Raw genomic sequence first — 16,948 nt, forward strand, 5'->3', positions numbered from 1 at the left:
TGACTTAATAAGTTCTACTTTAATATGTTTTAATGTAATGCTTTATTTTAGAGAAGACATGAGGCAGTATTTAATAATGAGGTATATTGCAATATTTAACACAATATTGTTATTGTGGACACAAAATACTATCATGGCATTTTAGACTCACATGTTGCAGTTTCACCAGAGATTTGTTAGATATGCAGACTACCTCTGATTCAGCTAAGTAACCCACTACACTGTCACACTGTGACCCCACGACGTATTTGATATGCAGGTGCTTTAGTGTGTTATTGGTCCAAACGACGTCCCAGCTACTTGTAAAGGTTACAGTGCAATCCTTGATATTTTACCTGCTTTCTAGAGTACCAAGGGTCTCCCACCCAGACTGAAAAACATAAACAAAATCTAGGGAAAATCGAAGACATGATGCCCGTTAGGACTGTCAATGAATCTAGACATTAATGAAAACATGAAGAAAGATTGTGCCATTGTATGAAGAGCCATTTAGTAGTTGTGTTTTTTTTTTTCAAAAACAGCAATTCATTATCAATATTTCAAAATAACACTGAGATCATTTTATATCTCATACGTGTCGTATTTTTTTCTTAACACAATATCGTGGTCATGTCGCAAACTGTGATAAAGTTTGGTATAATTTTTCAGACAGGCATGTGCTTTATGATAGGAGTAGCCGGCTCAGAATCTACAACGCTTGAGGACTTTTAATACAGTTTCAGCTGCAGTCCTTCCGTGTTGTGTTCTTCCAAACCCTCGATTGGTGGTTGACATGATGACGTCGACTCGCGTCACCACAAATCTAACGGGCGGACTTTTCAAAATGGAGGAAAAGCAAATGTTTTGGAGGGGAACAGAAGTACAACACATAAATGTATTTTCAACCATGACAGTCGGCGAAGAGCCACGGTTCGCGAAATAAAACGAAAGATTTCAGCACGCTGAGCGACTCTACAGGCTATGAAGTCAAGATGAGTGTCTCAATTGGCGATAAAATTGAGGTAAGTGACGTTGCGGGAGCGCTTTAGCTTTAGGTAATTAACGTTATACTAGCCGTTGCTGGACTACCGCTCGTCTAAAACGCACTCAGGCTGGTAGCGCGGTTTGATGATCCGTTTGTTTACCGCTAATGCACTTTGTGCACTGACTCCAGTCTTTCAAGCAGCCGCGGCGTCAAGCGATAAGACTGGTTACTCGTCTGGATAGCTAGCTAGCTAACTAGTTGCTAGCCCGCTGAAAGGTGATAGACGAGGCTGAAGTCGGCTTCCTGTTTTCCAGTTTCTTGTTCGAATTTCCCCGTTCCAACTTAAATGTTGCAATAGTTATATTCTGGCACCATTTAAGGTGGAACAGAGAAATTCGAGCAAGACGCTTTAACTCATTGTCGTGTCCGAGTTAAATCGTTGGCTGCTGACCGATTTTGCAGCAGACCGAAGAGCGTAAATAAAGAGCAGTTTTCTCGCCGTTGTTTCTGTCTCTGGAGATTGTAGCCTGGCGATTTGTGTTTTGAGATTTGAGAGTTGGCGTTTGTGCGGTTGCTAGGAGACAGCGAAAGCGTCCAATTATAGTGAATTAGCGGGAAGAAACGCGCGTCTGCGGCTTCGCCCAGTGTCGCTGTCAGCTGCAGGTAACCAAGGACGCCTCGGCTCGAGATGCAAACGGGAGCCGAGCTGAACAGCGGTCACATCGGAAACAGGTGGCGGCGATAGAGTCGACTTCAGAAAATATGTTTGACGCTATTCAGTCTTTAATTCAAAACTTAACAAATAACGGGACATGTGCAGTAGATGGTAAAATCCTGAGGACTTCAGAAGATCTTAAAATCGAGGTAGTAAAAATCTCATTATTTGGGACTGAATGAAGAGAACGGATTTTGTATCGCACTGTGATGTTATGGATGCTCTGAATGCACTTAATGAATCTGGCTGCCCATGGTGATGATTCCCTGTTTTTCAGGACTTCAAAGTTCTCACCTTACTTGGTAAGGGATCCTTCGCCTGTGTTTACAGAGCAAAATCTGTGAACACAGGCTTGGAGGTGGCCATCAAAATGGTAAGACTGTGCCCTCTGCATTTCATTTTGGTGTTTTTGTGTTGGAACAGATGGGTGTTCTGCCTTGGTGCTGTGGTTGTGTGTGGCATCTGCTCTCAGTAATTATGTGGTTTGTGTCTGTGCAGATTGATAAGAAGGCCATGCACAAAGCTGGCATGGTCCAACGTGTCATTAATGAGGTGGAGATCCAGTGTCGGTTAAAACATCCATCAATACTGGAGGTGAGTTACAGTTGCCCTCAGGGATTTTCTTAGGTTAAGCTGTTGAGCTGTACTTACCCGATTTTCATTCACAAATAATAATCTAGATATTAATTACTCGTCAGAAATAAAATTGTGGATGCTATGAAATTATTTGGATTAGTAAAAATTGAGTTTGCCTAGTTAAAGGACATGTTTTGTAGCTTCACGTCTTTCTAACAGGCTCGTTATTGCATTTTGGTATCCACCTGTTGACCCCCGCCCACCCTTTTGTTTTCCTTGGTTACAGCTGTACAATTACTTTGAGGACAGTAATTATGTGTACCTGGTCCTGGAGATGTGCCATAATGGGGAGATGAGCCGTTATCTGAAAGACAGGAAGAAACCTTTCACAGAAGAAGAAGGTCTGTGTTTTTTTTTGTTTTTTTTTTGTCTGTGATTTTTTTTTTTTTAATATTTTTTGAAAATTAGTCATTTTGATTATTGTATAACTTTTCGATTATATTCTTATGATTGTCTTTTTGGAGTTTTTGGAGTAATTTTGGACTCTCTTGCAACAGTGAGACATTTCATGCACCAGATTGTGAAGGGCATGCTGTACCTGCATACCCATGGCATTATGCACAGAGACCTCACCCTGTCAAACCTGCTACTCACCTCCAGCATGAACATTAAGATAGCAGATTTTGGTCTTGCCACGCAGCTCAAGCTGCCCAGCGAGAAGCATTTCACCATGTGCGGCACACCCAATTACATCTCTCCTGAGGTGGCCACACGCAGCGCTCATGGCCTCGAGTCGGACGTCTGGTCCCTGGGCTGTATGTTCTATGCCTTCCTGACGGGCAGGCCTCCCTTCGACACGGACACTGTCAAACACACTCTCAGCAAAGTAGTTTTGGGAGATTACCAGATGCCCACTCATGTGTCAGCTGAGGCTCAGGATCTCATTTGTCAACTGTTGCAGAAGGATCCAACTCTCAGGCCCAGCCTCTCAGCAGTACTGGATCACCCTTTTATGACTCACAGTGGACCAACCACAAGCAAAGACTCTGGAGCTAGTGATGGCGGCTCTATAGATAGTGGCATAGCAACAATATCTACTGCGTCCAATGCCACTAACAACAGTGGTAGCCGGCTCCAGAGGAAAGCTCGGCAGGTGATTGGCCAGGCATTACCAAATCGCATGGTGCCGCTCCCCAGCCAGTCACAGCACTCCACTTGCTCCAGCTATAAGGGAGGGCAAGACTGGCAGCCACATCCACCAGGTAATATGAGGCTTCCTGTGGATGTGGACAGTGAAAGACCACATTCCCGCTACCTAAGACGGGCTCACTCCTCTGATCGCTCCGGTGCTGGGTTTAGCCATGCCAGACAAGAGGTGGAGCTGGAGCGGTGCCACTCAGAGGAGGTGCTTCCAGGCTCTGGCGGGATTTTCCAATCAGCTTCTAATTACCGGGATGCTTCTCATGGTTACACTGAACATGGAAGACTACCCTCCCCTCCTGTCAAACAACCAGCAAAGTAAGAAGCTTTAGTATTAGTACAGTACATGAAAACATTTAGTAAAAGGTATGAATGTTTTGTTGCACTTCCGTTTTAACTAAAAATGGCAATGTTTGAAGTCAGTAATTCAGAAAATTTTTAAAGGCAAAACATGGTAAACTAGGGATGCATCAATATAGGAATGCTGGGACAGTCAATATTTTTGTTGCACATATCTGCCAGTTCCAATACATAAAAATAGTATAGCAATTGAGACTGGATTATTGCAGAGAAATTTGCTACTTTTGTTGAACGTTACAATGAAATGTAATAAATACAATAAAATAAAATACAGGTAGTTTAGCACGGTCAGTGCTACCTAAATATTTAGCTATTTTGGGTTACAAAAAAAGTAATCAAATTTAAATGTTTGTCAACTTTTTAAAGCAATTATCAGTAGATATAATTCCAGTATCATTGTTCATCCCTATTGATAACCATATGTTGACCGTGAAAAGAGTATATCAAACAACTAAATTCTGAAGTTTCCAATAATATACAGTCATATGCAGATGTTGGGGTGCCTCTGGTTGAATCATGTTTTGTTGATTTTCTGAGTAAAATTAAGTTAATGCATCCTTTATGCTGCACATTGTAATGTCCAATCATTTTTTTTTCTGAATTTACCATATTTGGAATATTATTAAAATGGAAAATGTGGCCTGTGCAAAAGTTAGTGCACATTTTATATTTATTTTTTTCAGATATGTTAACCTAAATAGTAAAATAATTAGAAAATGTCCTAGTATTTGCAGAAAAAAATCAATTTTTAAGTTTGTTCCTTGTAGAGGACATGTGAACTTATTTTTGCTTTAAAAAGCAACAAAAACATAATTTATAACATGCAAATATATTGTGCTAAATAATTTTGATTGTTACTCATCTATAACCTGTTTTGTCTATTGAAAGATACTCACCAGGCACTTTATTAGGTACACCTGTTCAGTTGCTTGTTAACATGAATAGCTAATCAGCCAATCACATGGCAGCAACTCAATGCATTTAGGCATGTAGAGATGGTCAAAACAACTTGCTGAAGTGCAGACCGAGCATCAGAATGGGGGAAGAAAGGTGATTTAAGTGACTCTGAACATGGCATGGTTGTTGGTGTCAGACGGGCTGGTCTGAGTATTTCAGAAACTGCTGATCTGCTGGGATTTTCATGCACAACCATCTCTAGGCTTTACAGAGAATGGTCAGAAAAAGAGAAAATATCCAGTGAGCGGCAGTTGTGTGGACGAAAATGCCTTGTTGATGTGAGAGGTCAGAGGAGAATGGGCAGACTGGTTTGAGATGATAGAAAGGCAACAATACCTCAAATAAATAAACGAAATCTCTGAGGAATGTTTCCAGCACCTTGTTGAATGTATGCCATGAAGAATTAAGGCAATTCTGAAGGCAAAAGGGGTCCAACCTTTTACTACCAAGGTGTACTTAATAAAGTGGCCGGTGAGTGTATAATGCACTTAATATTAAACACTATAATTTGGTACATATAATTTGGAACTGTCGTTTGGCTAGTACTGGATGTATTGCTTCCAATCAGTTCTCAGTAGTTCTCTCGTTAGTAATCATGTATTAGTTCTCATTAATCAGGTCTTGCTCTTTTCTATCAGCCTTGGATCCTCCTTCACCACTCCAGTGCATCCCATCAGACTACAGAAGTCAGACTCTGAGACACAGCCTTGGTTCAGTACTGATGGTATTTTATTTATGTTTAATGAGAGATTCAATTAAAAAAACAAGACTAATATTGACACTTGCTTGAAATGAATCACATAGCAAGACTAATACCAATCTTGTTTTTAACTGTAAGGGTCTTTCAAGAGACCAGCAGATGTCAGCAGCCATAGCAGCAGTGGGAGTTTTCATTCTGGGCGGGAGGCAGTGGGGGCTGTATCATCCTGCAGCGACAGACCAACAGTGGGAGGAATTGGCGAACTCCTCCCTCACTCATACGTTCATTCCTCCTTGCAAAACAATCCAGGGACCTGCAGGGTGGATGGACCTGGAGGGGGCCACTTCTTGGCTCCTCAAGTCTGTTTAGATATGCAGTCTTCTTCCCTGTCCAAGAGTAAAGCTAATGTGGGGAAGCAGAAAAAGAGTCAATTTCCTCCTCTCTGTGCAGCCAGACTGAAACCTATCAGACAGAAAACCAAAAATGCTGTGGTGAGTAATAAGGCTAATCATTCCTCAGAATTTTTCATTTTGCCATTATGAAATATCCAAGAATGATGTAATAAGATTCTTTTAGTGAATTTGGGATTTTGTGTGCTGTTAAGTTGCTAATTTGAAGTATTTAAGCATAATAATAACAACGTGAAACATGATATCCTGATAAATTTCGTTTTCAGGTTAGCATCCTAGACACAGGAGAGGTGTGTATGGAGCTTTTGAAAGGCCAGGGAGCTCAGGAGAGGGTCAAAGAAGTACTGAGGATATCTTGTGATGGCTCCATGGTAAGAGAATAGTTTGTTTGCTGAGTCATTCATTCAATCATTGAGTGTGTTTACATGAACTTAATAATCCGATAACTGCAGAGAATCAGGTTTTGTCAGTAATCCGGTCAATGCGTTATGTGCTCTTGAGTAATCAGATAATGGGGAAACTCTGGGTCTACATGAGTCAGGCAGTAATCAGATTTCTACTTTGCAACCAGGCAATAAACTCACAGAAAAAGATGTGATGTAAACTTAACATAAAACTTAAACATCATCTGCATTTTTTTTTTTTAATTTAAACTTTCCACCACTTGAAAATATGAACATGCGTCATTTAGAAGATGAAGAATATTCTAAATACTTTATTTTGTGTTTGGTTTTAGCACCTCTCCAAAAGTGTGTTGCCATCTTGTGACATCTGCCATCTGTTTCACGGATGCGCAGACTGAGAAATATGATAGAAATCAGAGTAGGAGTATACATGCACTGAGAAATGTGATTACTGAGCTAAAATGCAGCTCTGTCTATTGGATTTCTAGATCAGAGTATGGTATTTACATGACCATTTAAATAATCTGATAACCACAGAAATCCGATGATGATGATCAGATTATTATATACGTGCACTTACTCTTTGAAAGGTGTCATTGATTAAACACAGCTGTGAAGAATTAAATACAACTGATTTACTTCTTCCTTCAGGTCACTGTGTACCAGCCCAATGAGGGTAAAGGTTTCCCTGTCCTGGACCATCCACCTTCTCCTCCAGAAGATATTTTTATATGCAGTTATGAAGACTTGCCAGGTAACAGTGACTTAAAAAAGATTCTGAAATTGGAATGATATTTACAGTTGTGTGTGGCTTTGTGAAAATGTAGTTGTTCTGCATACTTGTCCTCATTAACAGGAATATTATTTATATGCTCAATTGTTATTTTTCAGAGAAATACTGGAAGAAGTATCAGTATGCCACCAAGTTTGTTCAGTTGGTGAAGTCAAAGACTCCTAAAGTAACCTTGTATACCAAGTTTGCCAAGTGCATGCTGATGGAGAACTCGCCTAATGCAGATCTGGAAGTGTGCTTCTATGATGGTGGGTACCACACCTGAATTGTCTTTGAATACTCTTACAACGTGCTCTCAACCATCAGGTTTGTACATTTGGGGAAGGCATCCGAAGCACAACCCATGTTACAAAATGTTCTTTTGCACGTTTCCAAAACCCTGATCTTACATAGTGTAGCTTTTAAATATTGTTTTTGTACAGTTTTGTAAAGTACAGTTTTTTTTCTCAATTTGATAAATAAGTATTCCTTATTTGGTCAGAATTCCTTTATTTATTTAGTAAGCTTTCCGTAATTTGGAGTCAAATAACAGTGTTCTTCATTTGCCCTCCTCATTTAGGTGCAAAAACTCATAAAACGAGCGATCAGGTGCGAGTGGTGGAGAAGAGTGGCAAGTCATACACAGTGAAGGGGGATGTAGGCCTGAGTGGCGTGAGCCCTGAGTGCAGACTCTACATGGAGCTTACGGATGAGGTAATGCTGATTATTTATTCATGTTATATAAATCAATTTGTTACTCATTTCACTTGTTTATTCTTTATTTATAAATGAACAAATCTGTCATAAGCTGGCTACAGTGGGATCCTTATGCTAGTGTTTTTTATTATTGCCATTAATTCTTTGAGTGTTTTTTTTTTTTTTTTTTTTTTTTTTTTTTTTTTTTTTTCCCCCATGGGCAGCTCATTTGTCCTTTATTACAACATTGTGTCTTATTACAACATTGTTACTAATGGACAGATCTGTGGTAGCTACATAAAGTAATTCCATTAAATATGTTTGTGTGTATTTATTACTTTCAGGGGCACAAAATGTGTCTGTCTTTGGAGGCTGCCATCAGTGCTGAGGAGCAGCGCAGTGCTAGGGCTACACCATTCTTCCCCATCACTATCGGCAGGTCAGACTGGGGTTCTTTTTGCTGCAGTATTTCAGAAACTCATACCACTTTACTGTTACTGTGTTAAAATGTCTCCTCTGCTGAGCCAGTCTCATTTGTATGATTGTAATGTTTCCTTTATATCTGTTTGTCAGGAGGCCAACTAATCCTGCCTCTCCATTCCCTGTGACCCAGCCTACCTCTGATCAGGGACCTATAGTCCCAGCTGAGGTAGCTCAGGTGTGCCTGAGTCCTCCTCAGCCTCCCCACATCACCCCTTCTGTAAGTGAGACACCTTTTTCAAAGCTTCTATTATATAATGCCTTTGCGTTATTATTATTATTATGAGTAAATAATGCCATAATAATGATGTGAGGTAGTCTGACTGTGCAATTTAAGTTGAAATATGTCTACAGTGGATAGCCTGATGACGTAAATAGATAGGACTACTCTGAAGTACAGTGTCTTTTGTTCGAGCTCACATTGTGTACTTCATTTGTATAACATGAGATATTCCAGATAGTGTAATGTACTTTCTTTTGTTCATTTAACTGTAGATGATTTCCTACAATGGGTCTGATTTTACAACAGCAAGTTTAGCTAAAGGCAGCTCACCCCAGTCAGCCAAAGAGGGGCATAGTGTCAACACAGGGAAAGTGCTCAAGTCCATCTTTGTACCTAACATTGGCTGGGCCTCTCAGGTAAACACTGAACAGTATTCATATAGAAATGGCATGTATTGGAATAAAATAACAAACTAAAATAACACAATACACAGAACATTTACAAATTTTATACAATAACATTGTGTAGTGATGTAGTTTGCAACATGCCATAGGTTAATTAACTGTGCTTTGCTAGATTGTTTGAAGCATTACAGGTCATCATAGAGGTCATGTATTTGTATTTTAGCTAACAAGTGGAGAAGTTTGGGTTCAGTTTAATGATGGGTCTCAGCTGGTGGTTCAGGCAGGGGTCTCCTGCATCATATTCACATCCCCTGATGGACACATCACCAGGTAAAGCACATGAGTAAAAAAGAATGAATGAAGAGTAAACTGTTTTATGATGTTAAAATGCATTGCCTATTTCTGACATTCTTTCTTTTCTTAGATATAAGGAGAATGAGAAGTTACCAGACCTGGTGAAGGAGAAACTCCATTGTCTTTCATCCATCTTGAGCCTTTTGGCCAGCCCGGCTGCACGTCGCTAAACAAAAATCAGAAAAGGACCACACTCTGTTTGTATGATACAGGAAAAAGCAGCCAAAAGCACTTCCTTTCTTCATCCAATGTAAAATCTTTCAGAAAATGCATTAAGTGTCTGTAAATACATTTTTTAAACAGTTGTACAGATAGTTCCAGAAATTATGAAGTTATATTTTTATGTTGTACAGTATGTATTTCCTGAATTGTTGTTTTTTTGCATTATCTGTGTGTGGGGAAAAAAATATTTTTTACTTTGCAAAAATGTGTATCCTCTGAGCTTCAGTGAACTGTCAGATGGGCGAAAATGTAAACTATAAACATCTGTCTGCTGGCTTAAATCACTGGTCTTCTCAGTATTTATATGGGAGTGCTCAAGAGGGCTTGAGCCGGTGCGATAAAAGCTGGTTTCACAGATGTAAAGTTTTAATGGAATGTCCAACACTATTTCAGTTATACTAGTAAAAAATTGTCTATATCTGGCTCTAAATGTATTGTATATACCACTGTGAATGGTTATTTCATTAACATTTCCAGAGGCGATGGAACCTCTAAAACGGTTTGGTTTACATTTGTACATAAAGTATATGTAATTCTGATAAATATGTAGGTTTTTTTTAGTAACACGTTACGAATAAAACTACATATATCAGAATTTTCACTGACAAGTGACTTAGCACGAATATTTTAATCTCTAAAGTTTGCCCACCTGAAAGTTAGCCTAACCTCATCCAAAGAGAACTTCATTTTAACATAAATTAGGTCCTTAGGATCCTTTTAAAACTGTATTTTTAAGGTATTTTAGTAACCAATACAAAACGTCTGGAAAATAGGCGGTGTTACTTATTCGCATTTTTTCTACTTGTTTTCCTATATGAACTATTTAAAAAATGTTTACTTTCGAATTGTTTATTAGTGGTGTTTACCTTTGGGACTCGAGGGATCTGAGGAATAGGCTGTTAGTATGGTACATAGGCGCCACCTACTGGAGCTGTACAAACATACACAAATACAAAAGATAAAAATTCCTATATTCGCCACCAAGCGGCAATAGTGCCGTGTGAGCTGCTAGAATAGTCCGCTATCGTAAGTCATGGCTGGAAAGAAAGCGCTGGCAGCTCTGACTTGAATGAAGCCAGCCTTACGTCAAGAGGGTGTGATCCGTGTGGGTGTCCAGTTCGCAGTTTCAGCCTGTTCGGACTGTACACAGCGAAGTTATCGCGTTCGGTTTTCCTTTCAGCACGTCCGTTAACGAGCTCCTCCGCCGAAGATCATGGAGAACGGAGAGACCACGAGCAAGCTAACTAGCTAACGTTAACCTGCAAGCCAGTTGATATCCGACGGAATGGAAGATGTGTTAGCTAGCTAGGTAGGTAGCCAACTGAACAAGTGTATTTTTTGTTGATTTCCGCCTCAAATGTGGGCCAACAGCGTTGAAGACAACATATGAAACGTATCTGTGGTATCTTTATGTAGCTCATAATGTCTACCAGCACGCCTTGGGTTCACGTCTTGACCACCGAGCTGACCAAGAAGTCAGTAGTAACTGTGGTACTATTGCTGCTAGCTGTTTGTTTCTCTCTTCTAATTTATTCAAGGTAAAAATAGACAAGAAAGACACGTTGTCTTGAACCGACGCCTGAAAAACCCGTTTAACTAGCTGGCGTTAACAGTCGATAGCTAGCATCATTACCAGTCTAACATCAGCTCTATTTCTTCCTCACAGTTAGCTAAGCTAACCTATCTAGTGTAGCTAGTAACGTTGGGTTGGCAGTCTTAACTTGAGCATCATGACTTTGCCCCGCAGTGATTGAGATCCAGATCATATCGTTGACAGTCGACTTTGTGATTACTGTAAATTAAATGGCGGTTAACGCGCTAACGTTAACGTGCATGTCTGACATGTTGGCTAACTGGCTCTGTCTCGACTTGGCTTGACAGGGTTGGGTAAGAAAACGGTTTCCTGTTATCGCTGGAGAGCTAGCTAGGTCGAGTCTGTCACCTCTGGGCTGAGGTTCGGCTGGCTGTTGACAGGAGAAGATGCAGACCTTCCTGAGAGGTAGACGCGTGGGCTACTGGCTCAGCGAGAAGAAAATGAAGAAACTAAATTTTTTGGCCTTCGCTGACATGTGCAGGTAAGCGTCGTCCTTTTTCTGAGAAACCTTGGCTGAATTGACTTTGTTACCCTATGTGGGGGATGCGAGTGAAAATGTAAACGGGTTAATCGGCTGCCCTGCTCTAAATTTGGAGAAACGTGGAAATCTTGATGCCTGTTCCCAGTATACATGTTCATGTTTTTTCCGTTACTGAAAGTGTAAAACCATTCTGAAAAGTGACTTGTTTTAAGGAAAAGGAAGAGTCATTTAAAGGTGAACAGAATACTGGATAAGTAGGTGTAGATCTGAGTACTGTTTAATTTGGCTACCAGAGAGCCAGTTCACATAGTTGTGGGTGGTCTGGCAGTAATACAACTCAGTACTTCAGAAAGTTTTCATGATTTCAGTTTCCATATACGTCATGATATTTAGTTTATCAGGGATTGACAAGTTGGAATAGGCGAGAGAAGAACCAGTTGTGCCACATTAATGTAACCATTTTTATTCACTGTTTTACTGAGATACATTAAATGCAGTTAAACAGGACTAATTATACTGTCTTTGCAGTCCATCAGTGTTTAACTGCTGATATCCGTGATGAAATATTGTGACATAATTTATCACAGGAATGATAAGTATTGCCATATTGCCCCCTTCTAACGTCAAATGATGTCTTCTGTTAGTAAGTGTGGTATTTCTTACTGTACTTGCTGAACAGCAGTACAGTAGTACACTGCTGTATTCACAAACAAAATTGGTGATCTTCAAATTCAGAACCATATAATTTAGCTTAGGTGAATTTTGAAAGCTGGATTGTCCACCATCCTACATACTGTTTGTGTGAAACATCAGTTTTGCAATAGCTATGTGGTGATTTCTTCATTTATACTGTTTCTCATGTTCTGAGATGAATGATTCGCTCTATGTTGACATACAGGTCTATCCTACATTATCATAACAAATGAGGAGGAGCTTTCTGAGTGACATTTTTAGCTGTAGGCTGTTATTATCATCAATGTATGTTCATTTCTACCGCATTACTCAGATATTGACTTGGACTTAGACCTCTGATATTGTATTCTGGTTTATTAGGCAGCACTCGGAGAGGGTGAGGGCTGGGATCACATTAGAAGGAACATGAGTGAGCATAGCAAGACAGCAAAACAAAATCATGAGGGCATTTAAGCTGAGTAGACGATTGCCATGTTAATGTGGCCTAAGCAGAGCTAGCATAGTTGAGTGTGGCTGTGAGCATGCATTTGAAGGAAAAGAGTGAGGAAGCCACTGTAACCCAAATTTGAAAGAAAGTTTGTGAGTGAGCAAGAGTGAATCTGTGTGTCTCTTGCTTCCACTTTCTCTCTGGTATAAGTCGCTGCACGCTGTACCCCACTGTATCAGTCTCCAGCTGAATGAACAATTATGTAATGTGTAGAACTTGCGTTGCATCGGATTTCCTTAGAGGCCTCAGAAACAGAAAAGAGAGTGTGTGAGTGGGAAAACAGGGAGAGGAGAAAGCAAAAAAAGATTAGAACAATGTGATCACTGTGAGCAGCAGGCTCTTGTCAGTCCTTGGTAAACTGCATTATATGTCTACGTATTTCTGACCTAAACCAGGCTACACTTTGCTGATTTTTTTTTTTTAAGTCTCAGGCAAACATAAACTTGTTATTATTCTTCTTGCTGTCAATGATGAGAAGACAGTAGCCTAAAAGAACATGTGTTGGCTATTCGTTTACCTTTAATTACAACTTAAGTCTCCCTATTAGGTTAATAATGTTAACATGGTACATTGGGTTCATGCTTAGTGATCTGATATGGTCAAGTAGAGAATGTCTGTGTTAATTGAATCAGTCAGGCATGTCACTAAGCATTAGTGTTAACAGCAGTGACTGTAAGGATGTGAGTATCTTTTCTTGCATAAAAGGCTTGACAGAGCCACAGCAAGCACTGGAACAGTAGTGCGCAATCTCTTTGTAGGTCTGTTTGTAGATCAGGAGTTTATTGTTATCAATGTGATAACTGCATTTTGTTGCTTAATGGTAGCATATGTTGCATCCTGTTTTTCAATGACTCACTCTGTGGTTTCAAACACCTGAATGATGACGCTGTCCCATAGTTTGTTGTAAAGCTGAAGGAAATGGTCAGAGTGAATGTGTTGCTTCTCTAGAATTCATTGAGCTAGAGCACATCTAATACATAGATTTGCTGATATCAGCTAGTATGAACGATATGGTATCCCCTGTGTTGTCTGCAAAACTATAGCAAATTCCTTTATTACTGCCCAATGAAGTAAACTGCTGATAGCAGTAAACACGTAAGACACGTGGATATATCAGAAAAAAAATAATTAACTAAACTAGGGCCCAGTATTTAATTTCATCAATATCTTAGAGATGGTGACAGAAGTATGTGTGTGTTTTTTTTAATGGAGTCTAAACAAAAAATGTAAGTGTTGACTAGAGATGCCACTTTTTTTTTTCAATACTGATATTGAAACCTTTGTCATCCTCCACTGTTGTTGACTGAAGGACTTCACTTAAGATGAGTGTCTACAACTAGACTATCATGCTTAAACTACTCAAACACTAATACTCCACAGGAAGAAATACACAGCTAAAACATCATATTGCACAACATGAGTGTGTGCTGTTACAGTCTAGATTTGTTACAGGATTAGATTGGATTTATTTTTTCTTCCCTCCAATATCTGATCCAACATTTTCTGCTGCTGATACTCATCTGTGCAGTTATACAACCCCAATTCCAATGAAGTTGGGACATTGTGTAAAACATAAAAACAGAATACGATGATTTGCAAATCCTTTTCAACCTATATTCATTGAATACACTATAAAGACAAGATATTTAATGTTCAAACAGATAAACAGTATTGTTTGCAAATATTCACTCATTTTGAATTTGATGCCTGCAACACGTTCCAAAGAAGTTGGGACATGGGCAACAAAAGACTGGGAAAGTTGAGGAATGCTCAAAAAACACCTGTTTGGAACATTCCACAGGTGAACAGGTTAATTGGAAACAGATGAGTGTCATGACTGGGTACAAAGGGAGCATCCCTGAAAGGCCCAGTCGTTCACAAGTAAGGATGGGGCGAGGTTCACCACTTTGTGAACAACTGCGTGAGCAAATAGTCCAACAGTTTAAGAACAACGTTTCTTAACGTGCAATTGTAAGGAATTTAGGGATTTCATCATCTACAGTCCATAATATCATCAAAAAATTCAGAGAATCTGGAGAAATCTCTGCAAATAAGCAGCAAGGCAGAAAACCAACATTGAATGCCCGTGACCTTCGATCCCTCAGGCAGCACTGCATTAAAAACCGACATCATTCTGTAACAGATATTACCACATGGGCTCAGGAACACTTCAGAAAACCACTGTCAGTGAACACAGTTCGTCGCTCCATCTACAAGTACAAGATAAAACTCTGCCTTGCAAAGTGAAAGCCATATATCAATAACACCCAGAAATGCCACCGGCTTCTCTGGGCCCGAGCTCATCTGAGATGGACTGATGCAAAGTGGAAAATTGTCCTGTGGTCTGACGAGTCCACATTTCAAATTGTTTTTGGAAATCATGGACGTCGTGTCCTCCGGGCCAAAGAGGAAAAGGACTGTCTGGATTGTTATCAGCGCAAAGTTCAAAAGCCAGCATCTCTGATGGTATGGGGGGTGTTAGTGCCCATGGCATGGGTAACTTGCACATCTGTGAAGGCACCATTAATGCTGAAAGGTACATGCAGGTTTTGGAGCAACATGTGCTGCCATCCAAGCAACGTCTTTTTCAGGAACATCCCTGCTTATTTCAGCAAGACAATATCAAGCCACATTCTGCACGTGTTACAACGGTGTGGGTTTGTAGTAAAAGAGTGCGGGTACTACACTGGCCTGCCTGCAGTCCAGACCTGTCTCCCATTGAAAATGTGTGGCACATTATGAAGCGCAAAATACGACAGTGGAGCCTCTGGACTGTTGAGCAACTGAAGTTGTACATCAAGCAAGAATGAGAGAGAATTCCACCTACAAAGCTTCAACAATTAGTGTCCTCAGTTCCCAAACGCTTATTGAGTGTTGTTAAAAGGAAAGGTGATGTAACACAGTGGTAAACATGCCCCTGTCCCAACTTCTTTGGAACGTGTTGCAGGCATCAAATTCAAATTGAGTGAATATTTACAAAAAACAATAAAGTTTATCTGTTTGAACATTAAATATCTTGTCTTTGTAGTGTATTCAATTGAACATGGGTTGAAAAGGATTTACAAATCATTGTATTCTGTTTTTATTTATGGTTTACCAAACATCCCAACTTCATTAGAATTGGGGTTGTATTATGCCTGGTTCAGAGTTATATTGTGAAAGAGACGTTTAAGTTTATACAGTTTACACTGTAAACATGGGCTTGATTCAATAAAATTCTGTTTAATAATGCTAATGATTGCAAAATAGTCCTTGAAAAGAAAATTTGTATAGAAGCAGAAAGCAGCTCTGAAGGCTTTACCAAGTAGTTCCTGTAACCGTGTACTGCAAATGGGATTTATAAGATGTGATTTGCTGTATAAAACTCTGTAGTGTATGTGTGTGTGTCTGCTGTACTGCCGACAGCACAGTGACTGCTGGTGACTCACACTGTGCTGTGATTTTTCTAGCACAGATTAAAAATGTTTTGTAGATTAAAACGATAATCTCCTCGTAACCTCTCTGATCAAACCACTGCAGCTGCCAGGGCAAGTTAGGATAGATCTGAGTTAGGCTGCAGGAGCCAGCAGGAATTACGTTACCTTGAGTCTTTTTGCGATGTAGCCTTGCATTTACTAAGAATACAGTAACTGTGTAGCTATTACCATTCTTTAAGAAAAAATATGTCTGTGTGTGTGTGTGTGTGTGTGTGTGTGTGTGTGTGTGTGTGTGTGTGTGTGTGTGTGTACCCTTTTTGATGATGTCAAAAACATCTGGGGTGGTCTGGGCCTTGTTTTGGTCAGTTCTTTTCCTTGATCTGCATTTTCCCATAGTCCATTTGTTTAGGGGTGAATGTCACCAAAAAGGTCAGAGGTTCTACTGCACAGTATTATTCAGCATTGACAGTTTACACAATAATCCAAATTAGGGACGCAAGTTTAGTAAATGTCTCTTTGCTAGTGGCTACCTGTCATTAGCTGGCAAGCCTAAAGGAAGTGACCCTTCAAAATGGATTGTTCAGGTTCTGAAATCTGATTGACAGAGCCGTGCTCAAAGCTGATGTAAAATACCTAATTTAGAAGTAGTTAGTAGCCTGCACATCAATTGAATTCTATTTTAATATTTCCAAAATATTTAACCATATGTTCTCTGTATGGAATATGGAATGTAGAACTGAAAGGTGGGGGGCAGGCATGTAAAGTAAATGTCCTGGAACCTTGTTAAACATAACCAGGGTCTTACATAGGGTTTGTTCATGGTTATGTGACCAGCTTCTA

The 16,948-nt window shown here is 39.8% G+C and overlaps 2 protein-coding genes and 1 long non-coding RNA gene across 3 annotated transcripts in view; 2 read left to right on the plus strand and 1 right to left on the minus strand.

Annotated features, from left to right (window-relative positions):
- The first annotated feature begins 797 nt into the window (after nt 1-797).
- plk4 (polo-like kinase 4 (Drosophila)) lies at nt 798-9,718 on the plus strand. Its single transcript, XM_017711792.2, has 16 exons — nt 798-1,001; nt 1,957-2,052; nt 2,178-2,273; nt 2,542-2,656; nt 2,813-3,773; nt 5,411-5,496; nt 5,611-5,963; nt 6,149-6,253; nt 6,938-7,040; nt 7,178-7,327; nt 7,639-7,772; nt 8,099-8,193; nt 8,328-8,454; nt 8,730-8,873; nt 9,085-9,191; nt 9,286-9,718. Exons 1-16 carry the CDS (start codon nt 972-974, stop codon nt 9,383-9,385), a joined length of 2,802 nt encoding a protein of 933 aa, XP_017567281.1. The 5' UTR covers nt 798-971; the 3' UTR covers nt 9,386-9,718.
- LOC108435759 lies at nt 5,673-10,665 on the minus strand. The gene is made up of 4 exons (XR_001858463.2): nt 10,523-10,665; nt 10,304-10,368; nt 9,314-9,381; nt 5,673-5,874 (listed from the first exon to the last, which is right to left on the minus strand). It is a non-coding gene; the product is annotated as an uncharacterized LOC108435759 (long non-coding RNA).
- Nucleotides 10,445-16,948, plus strand: part of itpk1b (inositol-tetrakisphosphate 1-kinase b) — a 47,604-nt gene continuing 41,100 nt past the window's right edge. Inside the window, exons 1-2 of the mRNA XM_017711793.2 lie at nt 10,445-10,746; nt 11,319-11,512. Coding sequence (XP_017567282.1) covers nt 11,418-11,512 — 95 coding nt within the window. The 5' untranslated portion in view covers nt 10,445-10,746; nt 11,319-11,417. The remainder of the gene's footprint in view (nt 10,747-11,318; nt 11,513-16,948) is intronic.

This window comes from Pygocentrus nattereri, chromosome 10 (assembly GCF_015220715.1).
Source record: "Pygocentrus nattereri isolate fPygNat1 chromosome 10, fPygNat1.pri, whole genome shotgun sequence".
NCBI lineage: Eukaryota > Metazoa > Chordata > Actinopteri > Characiformes > Serrasalmidae > Pygocentrus > Pygocentrus nattereri.